The 9,738-nt window shown below is 57.8% G+C and overlaps 1 protein-coding gene across 1 annotated transcript; it reads right to left on the bottom strand.

Annotated features, from left to right (window-relative positions):
- Positions 1-7,151: 7,151 nt before the first annotated feature.
- On the bottom strand, positions 7,152-8,934 carry CCDC166 (coiled-coil domain containing 166). Its single transcript, XM_060611691.3, has 3 exons — positions 8,820-8,934; positions 8,194-8,644; positions 7,152-8,107 (listed from the first exon to the last, which is right to left on the bottom strand). Exons 2-3 carry the CDS (start codon positions 8,632-8,634, stop codon positions 7,280-7,282), a joined length of 1,269 nt encoding a protein of 422 aa, XP_060467674.3. The 5' UTR covers positions 8,635-8,644; positions 8,820-8,934; the 3' UTR covers positions 7,152-7,279.
- Positions 8,935-9,738: the final 804 nt, after the last annotated feature.

A 9,738-nucleotide genomic window follows, 5' to 3' on the forward strand; every position in this document is an offset into this window, starting at 1 on the left:
ACCATCCCATTGGGGTTAGGGCTTCAGTGTAGGAATTTGGGGGGGGAGGGGGGGGACAACTCATTCCATAGCAGAATCTTCCCTGGGTCAGTCCTGGCCCACAGACCAGCTGGGGAAGGCCTTGCTCCTGCAGGACAGGCGCAGCATGGCTACTGAAGCATAGGGCCTGGGTCCTGAGGCCCCCAGAATGAATGGAAATCCGCCCAGCGGCGTGCGTGGGTGTCTCTTGTTCATAGAATCCAAACGTTTGTAGCAGCATTTGTATTTCTTTTCCAGTTCAGCGCAGTCGGGCAGGGGAGTGCCTGGTTTCTTGCCCCCGACCTGTGGAGCTGTAAGGGCCTTCACGGGACATCCAAGTGCAGGTTCTACCGGCCCGTTCCCCATCTTTGGGCAGTAAGCGCTAAGGCAGGCGTGCTACGGACTTGAGCTGTATCCTGCAGAAACCGGCTGGCTGTGTGTCGGGGTCACCGGTTTCTGGTTTTCGTCTTTCACTTCATGATGCGATGGTGTGGAATTAAATACGAACAACGCAGAATTATGCGATTAGCTACATTCCCTCTGACGACAGCTATGGACCGATCCCAGTGGGCCACCTTGGCGCTTCGTGGCAGTGGGACGGTGGGAGCGTCAGGCTCCCGGTGGCCCCTCGCTCACCTGTGCCGGCTGCCGAGGCCGCAGCTGTGGGGCGAGTCCCAGTCTGTCGTCTGTGCTCCGCTTTGGGGCTGTGGCTGGAGAGGCCCTTGAGGGAGCAGTAACGGGCACGTCGGGGGCTCAGGAGGCTGGTGCTCCTGTGCACGTCCGTGCGTGACTTCCTGAGCAAACCACCCTTCAGCACAGCTTGGGGAGGGAACCGTGGCGGTGAAGCAACGGAAAAGCACCGTGAGGTCTGCATGTCAACATCCCGTCACCGGAACCGCTAACGGTAAAGGGGCGCAAGTCCAGACGGACACAGGAGTGCTTAAACTGAACAAATTTGGGGGGCACCTGGGGGGCTCAGTCAGTTGAGCGTCCGACTCTGGATTTCAGCCCGGGTCATGATCTCGCAGTTTGTGGGATCGCGCCCCTCCTGGGGCTGTGCGCTGACAGTGCCGAGGCTGCTTCGGATTCTCTCGCTCCCTCTCTGCCTCTCTGTCTCAAAATAAACGTTTATAGTGAAGTGAACAAATGTTCTCTTCTTTTGCCTGAAGCCTCCCCCGCTCTTCACTTGTTTTCCCGTGGAACCCTGTGTTCCAGGAACTTGGTATTGATACTTGGTAGGGAGACCCCACCACGGACCCAGCACCGGTCATGACCACCTTGAAGACAGGACAGAGGCAGCTGGCAGGGCCTACCAGAGGCCCGTGGAAACGTGTAAGACCCCTCAGCCACCTACGCCGGGCAGGTGTGCGGGTTCGAAGGCATCGGCCTGTTGCAGCAAAGTCACAAGACTGTCATTCCTCTTTGTCCCCAAAGTCTGTTGTTCGAGTTGTATTTCGGCTCCGGAGCACAGAGGTCGGTTTTCGATGATCACCACGTCCAGAGTGACGGGGTTCTGGAGGCAGGTGGCCCGTAAGGTGAGCCTGGCCAGCAACGTGCCCCTCCCCCACCACACCGCCCCTTCTGCCTGCGCTCGTCTAGGGCAGAGGACACGAGTCCACTCGGGCAGGATAGGTGTGCCACTGGGGGCTGGCGGGTGAGCCGTGCCGGTGACCTGGCCTTCCCTCTCCGTGGGGGCCACTATTCAGAGCCGCCTATAGGTTGTCCGTGTGGAGCACAGGCTTCCCTCTGCACGTGATTCTGTCCTTGGCCCCCTTGGGCAGCGGGCCCACAGAGCCTAGCACCCCAGACCCCCCATTTGGGTCCCAGAAGGCCCAGGCTGGTGTGTTGTGTCTCCTTCATCCCTGTCCTTTGTGACACTTGGAAATCCCTTCAGCCGGAGGCCCCTGGGATCTGACTGTCCAATGTGAAGGTGCAGACGTTCACCCGTCGGGGAGGGTGGAGTGAGCTTCTGGGTCCCTCGACCAACACATCGGGCAACTTTTGTCTAGAAAAGAGAGCCAGGTGCATGAAGTTTTTTCCAAGTTACAGTTCAACATCAGCCTCCCCCGATAAAGTATCTCTGTGGGAACCGGACAAAAAGCCAGAGCCCCCCCCCCCCCCCCAACCACCACCCGGCCCCGGCCCGACGGCTATTTGGTTAGCGGTTCAGCCTGACCCTAGCGCTCGTCCTGTGCCAGGTAAGTAACACATGATCTTGGTTTGTTTTCCTCGCGGTGGTGGACTCGTGCGGCCCATGTCCTTCTCCATGGTTTTGTCCCCATTCTTTGAACAGCCCTCCTTGTCCCCATTCTTTGAACAGCTTCATGGGGTTCCAGAACACGCGTCCTGCTGGAGGACATCTCCTGGGAGCCTCCTGTATGCACGTGGGTCGTGTCAGTTTCCTGGGGCGGCTGAAACAACAGAATGTGTTGTCTCCGTTCCGCAGTCACAAGCCCGAGGTCGAGGCATCGGCAGGGCCACGCTGCCTCAGAAACCTCGAGGGGAGGGTCCTCCCTGCCTCTTCCTGCCTCTGGTGTTCCTTGGCTCATGGACGCACGGCTCCGGTCTCTGCCTCCGTTGTCATGGGTGTTTCCCTGCGTGTCTGTGTCTTCACGTGGCCATCTTCTTATAAGGACACCGATGCTGTTGGGTTAGGGCCACCTTATCCGGGGGACTGCGTCTGCCAGAGCCCTATTTCCAAATCAGCTCACATCCCGAAGCTAGGACTTTGGGGGACACAGTTCAATCCACACCCTCCATGCAGAATAGGGTCCCAGAATACTGCCGGCTCAGAGTAGGTCTGCTTTAATCTAGTAGATCCAAAGTTTAGATCCACCTCAATCTCTGGCCCAGCGGCCGTGGCCGCCCTCCCCATCCGGGATGAGGACTTTTGTCCTTTGGGCTTCAATGTCACCTGCCTCCCTGACACCTGGCCGGTGCCGCGGTGTTCCTTCCTTATTGTGGTGAGTGGTCGGCCCTTTTCTTTCAGCTCTTTGTAAAGTTATCCTTTTTCTACTTTACTTGTTGTAAACATTGCTGTCTCCTAATCGATGGTGTGTCTTAGCATAACGTCTTTCACGTTAATGTTTCATGTCTTTGCGTGGCGATACTTTATGCCTTGAGGTTTTCTTTCTTGTCAAAAAATGCTTCCTAATCTTCAAGATTCTGGAATGCTTGCACTACTTTGTTTTTACTTTTTGAAAAGAGTTAATGGATTTCCTATTTTTAGAGCATTTTTAGGTTTGCTGAAAAAACTGATCAGAAAGTAGTTCCCATATCCCCCCACCCCCAGTTCCTCCTGTTACTAACATCTTGCATTAGTGTGGTTTACTTGTTATAACTGATGAGCCAATACTGATACGTTCCATAGTTAACCTCAGGGCTCACTCTAGGCCCGTACAGTCTGCGGGTTTGGACAGACGTGTAATCCGTGTGCCCGATACTGAGAGTCACCCGGAGTAGCTTCACTGCCCCGAATCCTCTGTCCCTCCCGTCCCCCCGACCCCCGGCCCCCACTCGTCTTTTACCGTCTCCACGGTTTTGCCTTTTCCAGAATGTCACAGACTTGGAATCGTACCGCGCGTAGCCTTTTCGGACTGGCTTCTTTTACCTCGTAATATGCATCTAGGGTCCCTCCGGGTCTTTTCACGGCTCGACAGCCCGTTCCTACTTAGTGCCGACCCACATCCCGTTGTCTGGATGGACCGCAGGTTGTCCGTTCACCTGCTGACGGACACCTCGGCTGTTCCAGGGTTTGGGGGCTCTGAATGAAGCCGCTGTAAACACCCGTGTGCAGGTTGTCGTGTGGACCCAAGTTTTCAACTCTTTAGGTAAATACCAAGGAACGTGATTCCAGGATCACGTGGTAAGAGTGTTTAGTTTGTAAGAGACCGCCAAACTGGTCTTCCGAAGTGGCTGCCACATTTTGTGGCCCCTCCAGCCATGAGTGAGTGTTGCTGCTGCTTTATACCCTCACCTGCATGTGGTGGTGTTAGTGTTTTGGATTTTAGCCATTCTAACAAATGTGTGTTTACTTTTTTTTAATGTTTGGATCTTTAGTCACAAAGAACGACTTTCCAAACTAGCTGAAGCAGCCACATCAATAACAGACAGGCTGTAGGCAGAGGCAAGGAAGAACACAGCAAGGAAGGCAGGCTGATAAAAGGTCCCGTTTACGGGGAAGAGCTAGTGATCTAAACTTGTACGCAATTAATAATTGCTTCAAAAATACATAAAATAAAAGTGACAGAACTACAAAGAGAAATGGACAAATGCCTACTCTGATGTGTCTCATTATTTCATGGAAATCAGTGGGCTAGAGGGTCTTGAGGACGGGGTGTCTGGGCAGAAGGGACATTGGAACGTCAGTTGCCAGAAGGAATGCCCAGGACGAGGAAGTGTGGGGCATGCCACTGCTTGTTAGCTTCATAATTGCCAAGAAACTCTATCTTGATGTAACACTTCAAACTAGAATAGGGGTTTGAACGAGGTCTATATGTTGCATTTAGTGGAAATGCGTCTTAAGTCTGCTAATCCATATCAATGTCCCCTTCATCTTTAAAAAAAGAATTACTTCCCACTTATTTCTTGGGAAAAAGCAGTCATTTGCCCTATGGGGGTTTGGATGACTACATCCCTACTCTCTCTTTTAATATGTTCCTCTTTCCCCTGTATTTTGTGTGCATTAGTAGTCACGTCCAGAAACTTGATCAGATCAGTTTGTTTCTCATCAAGAGTGCTCTGTGTTGCATTGTGCAGGATTCAATGGCTTCACACCAGGAGGCACTTAATATCTCTTAGCAAAGTTTGGGTCGCTCATGGGTTCAGAGGGTCAGCTGAATCCTCCATTATTTTCATCATTCTTCTACCAATCGGCTTTCACTACCATTATGATATTGCCGATTATTTCTTCTGCATTTATTAGGTGGAATTCGATACATAACTTCCCTCCACCAATTTGTTTATCCTGAAATACAGTTCATAGGGGAAAGGCAGAATGGATGTATTTTTAGAATAATGGGTTATGGTACTAGCAACCTTCAAGATGACCCATGGAATGGGTGTTCATCCTGTTTTAAGCTCATGCATTTTATTATATTTGATATGTTTCTATTCAGTGCAGCCATTATTCTTTTTGATGTTGAAATTGTTGACTTGTTGGCCATTCAGAGCCTTTCACTTTTGTCACCCTGTCCCTCTGGCAGGTGTCTCTCTGGGAGCAGCCTTGCTTTGTGGCACAGGAAATCCCAAACTCATTTTGTATTGCCTCCTTCCCCGAATCTCAAAGGAGCCCTAGTTCCTTTTAAACAGAAATGGTATACTCTTCCAAGAGTGTGTTTCCTGCTGGGAGGGGCCCAAGAGCACTGCCCACCCGGGTCCAGAACATTTAAAGTTTCATGGCGGGGGTGGGGGGCCGGAGAGCTGGCCAAAGCATTCAGCTGGGCGAGGCGGGGTTTCCGCCCGCTTCCTCCGAGTGGTTCACCCTCATCGTGCACAGCCCGCGACGACTGAGAACTCCGTTTTAAAACCTGTGATCTGAACTCCTGCCTCCACCGGGCCCAGGTCCAGCCTGCTTCCACCCGCCCTCTCCATCCCTGGGGCCCTCCCACGCGGGCTGTGAAAATTCACAAAGGGAAACCTCGTTTCGAACGGAGCCGGATGGAGCCGGGAGGCCAGCAGGGGGAGCTCCCGCTGCCCCACCATCTTGTCAATTGCAGACCCAAGTGGGACCTGGCCGGTCACTACTTCCCAGCCCACCAGGGGCCGCCCTGCCGGGGGCTCAGCCAAAGCGCAGCCACTACGCTTTCAGCTCTGTTTACTCCAAAGGACTTTCTGTTTACAGCACCGCCCAGCTCCCCCTTTCCTCTATAAAAGAGTGTTCAGCTCCTTTGTTCTGAGGCCGCACCTGTGGTCTAGCCCTCCCCTGCTTGTGTTGGATTGCAATTCTCTGCTATTCCTGAACAAACCTATTTCTGCTGGTAAAATACCTGGCCTTTTAATTTTTAAGGTTAACAAGGCAATCAGGGGCTGCTGTCTGGACCCATGGTCCGTGGGCCACCGTGGGGGGCTGCTCTGCAGTGCCCCAAAGGCCCCACCGTGCCTGCACCTTCCTGCCAGAAGTGCACCAGCCACCCTAGCCACGGCCACCTCCTGTTTGGGCCTCTCCAACGCTGGGCACCAATGTGCCACCAAAGACCCAGAAATTCCAAGAACCATCCCTCGGTGCTCAGGATGAAGCCCCTAGCCCTTGGGCCAGTACTGAGGGTGTGCAGGGCTTGGGCTCTCCCAAGAGCTGCTGGACACCGCCCCCCCCCCCAATATGGCTGTGGATGAATACAAACCACAACTGTGGGACGTCTTCATAACCAGCCCCTGCACGTTGAGACTGACAGCTAAATGCGGTGTGTGGCCCTGGCAGAGGGGGTGGCTGCAAAGGACACTGTGGGGACAACTGACACCATTTCAGTGGGGTCTGTGGCTCAGCTAATACTGTTTTCTCTGTACTGAGTTTCCGGATTTGGATCACTGTTCTGGGGTAGCAGAACATCCTGTGCTCAGGAACACGAAAGGACTTAAAAGTGAAGGGACATGGCATCTTGAGCCTGATGTCAAGTGGTTTAGGGGAAAATGCAAACTCGGCTGCAGGGACTGGAGGCAGACTGCTGGTGAGTAACGGTGACCGGGGAGTTCTCTATGCTCTGCAGCTTTTCTCCAAGTTGGAAATCACGTTCAAATTAAAAATTACCCCCAAACCTCCAATAGGTTCAACATAAACCCCCTATGGTCCCGGAGGCGCTGGAGACACCCCTCCCCCTCGCAGGCGGGCCCTCCTGACCACAGCGCACCCCACGCTGGCCCTCCTGGCTGGTGCGACTCCTTTCCTGCTCTTACACCTTTTGTCCGCGCCGGCGACCTCCGTCTCCGTCAGCCCTGGTGGGAGGATACTGGTGCGGCCGACTTCTCTGTCCTTGCGGAGCAGCTGCGGTCAGCTGCGGACTAGAGGGATGCCGAATCCCCGCTGACATACAGGGCGAGGGGCGCATCAGGCTACTCTGAGGCTTGGAAGCCGGACCGAGCGGCCCCTGTGCCGCCGGAAACGCTGCAGCGGGAAAGCAGGCCGTGCCAGAGCCCGGTGAGCGGGTCACACCTTTATTAACATTGCATTCACCAAACACCTGAGCACCGCGCGCCCTCGCCTCCGCACGCCCTCCACCGCCCCCAGCAGATTCCGGCTCCCCTTGGGGCGGCTTCCCCTGCAGCGTCAGTGTCCACGGTCTCCTGCGTCTGGGGGACGGGAAGAGCCTGGCCCCGGGACAGACTTGGCAGAGGGGGCGGTATTCTCTGAGGCCCCGTATGAGGCCCGCGAAGAGACCCGGGAGCCTGGACGCGACGGGACCAAGGATGGGACCCGGGACCCCGGGCGGGCTGGGGTCGAGGACGCGACCCGAGAGCCGGGGTGGGACGGGGTCGAGGACAGGAAGTGGGAGCCCGCGCGCAACGGGGCCTGGAATGAAGCCCCTGAACCCTCCTTCGAAGGGGCCTGTGATGGGGCCCTGGAGCCCACCCGCGGGAGCCATGTCGGGGTCTGGGAGGCCCCGCGCGATGGGGCTGTGGAGGCGGCCAAGGACCCCTGATGCGAGGCGGGCCGCGCTGGTGGCGGTGGCGGTGGCGGCGGCGGCGGCGGCCGCCAGAGCGGCGGGCCCCCTGGGCCCCGGCGCAGCCAGCCATGCACACGCGCCAGGTCCCAAGTGTCCTCGTGCTCGCGCCGCAGCTGTTCACGCTGCTCCAGCAGCTGGCGCCGCGTGTCATGCAGCAGCTGGGCCCAGCCAAGCAGCCGCAGCAGCTCCTGCCGCAGGCGCGCGTTGTCAGCCTTGATGGCCTGCGTGTGCGCGACGAGCGCGCGCGCCGCCTCTCGCTCCGCGCGCCGCCCCAAGGACTGCACGCGCTGACGCGCCTCGCGCTCGAAGGCCGCCTTGTCCTCCAGGAAGCGCCCTTTCACACGGTGAAGCAGCTGCGTGTGATCCACGCGCATGTGCAGCAGCTCGCGCTCCAGCGCCCGGATCCGGGCCAACTGCTCCAGCTGCAGCTCCTGCGGCGGGGGCGCGGGTCAGCGCCCGGGCGCCGCGCGCCCCCACCCCTCCCGTCGGGCACGTCCGCGGGCGCGCGCGCACTGGCCTTGTAGGGCTGCAGCTCCTGCACCTGCCGCGCCATCCGCGCCGCGCGCGCCTCCATCTCCAGCAGCTGCGCGCGCACTCCGTTCTCGCGCCCGCGGTAGAGCGACTCCAGCTCGGCCCGCTGCCCGTGGATCCGGGTCAGGTCCACGCGGTTCTGCTCTTCCAGCCGGACGACGGCGTGGGCGCAGCGCTGCGCGCGCGCGCTCATGTAGCTGGCGTAGAGCCGGTTCTCCTCGCGCAAGCGCAGCGCCTCGCGGTCCAGGAAGGCGTTCTCCTGCAGCACCTGGTCCACGCGCGCCTCGCAGGCGTCCAGCTGCCCCGAGAGCAGCGTGTACTCGCGCTGCAGGTACTGCGCGCGCTCCGACAGCGGCGGCTCGGCCCCGTCTCCCGCCGCGCCCGGCCGGCGCCCCGCGCTGGTCCCGAGCTGCTTCTTGGGAGCCATGGGCTGGGGCCTGGGGCACGGGCACGCGTGAGAGCGCTGCCCCCAGGCCGCTGCTCCAGCTTAGCCCTTCCCTCCCACCCCCTCCCCGCCCGCCCGAAAATTCTAGCGGGGAGGGACGCGTCTCAGGGACATGAGATCGGGGGAGGCAGAGTCAGGGGCATGGGGGTCCGGACATCGTCTCCAACCTTTACTCTTGGGCCTTTTCCGGGCCGTGGACGTCGGTCCGTCGGGGTGTGCCCACCTTCGGTAACTTTGGCGTTCATCCTGCACGGTCTCCGTGGAGACAGAACTTAGTCGCCCTCCCCCACTCCCACCCCGTCGCTTGGGCAACGGCCCGGCTTCCCCTTCCGGCTTCTCCCCACCCCCACCGCCCGCCACTCCCTCGCCCCAAGTGCGTGACAAGCCCGTGTGCGCGCCCTGCAGAGGTCCGATCTCAGATGGCCAGGATTTTGGCTTCCGGAGGAGGACGCAGGACTTGCTTCCGAATCCGACCTAGCAGCAGCCCAAGTAGTCCCCACTGTTCGCGTGCCGGGAGATTTGGGCCCTTCGCCCAGGGGACCCTCACCGCCGGCCCCCCCACATGGGGAAATGGCGCCACGAGTTTCCGACCTCCAGCCGTGGGCAAGCCCCCCACCCCCCACCCCGTGTGAAACTTCCATATCTTGTCGGGACAGAGCTTCCCCACAGCTTATCATCTCTCTGGAGATCCTAGTTTTCTTCGAAGCACTTCGTGATTCTTTTCCCTCTTCCTGGGGGCCTCGGTGGGAGTTAGGGTTACCGGAAGATCGTGTCCATTCGGGTGTCCACTGTATTTCTCCCTGGGATTTCCTCTGTGGGGTTCCTAAGCCCACACGTGTGCACCTGTTCAACTCATCCCACTCACTTGCTCTTTTTTATTTATTTATTTTAATGTTTACTTATTTTTGAGAGAGAAAGAGCATGAGCAGGGGAGGGGCAGAGAGAGAAAGAGACACAGACTCCAAGGCAGGCTCCAGGCTCTGAGCTGTCAGCACAGAGCCCGACGCGGGGCTTGAACTCACGGACTGCGAGATCGTGACCTGGGCCGAAGTCGGACGCCCAACCAACTGAGCCACCCAAGCGCCC

The sequence above is a fragment of the Panthera onca genome, chromosome F2 (assembly GCF_046562875.1).
Source record: "Panthera onca isolate mPanOnc1 chromosome F2, mPanOnc1 haplotype 2, whole genome shotgun sequence".
NCBI classification, from domain to species: Eukaryota; Metazoa; Chordata; class Mammalia; order Carnivora; family Felidae; genus Panthera; species Panthera onca.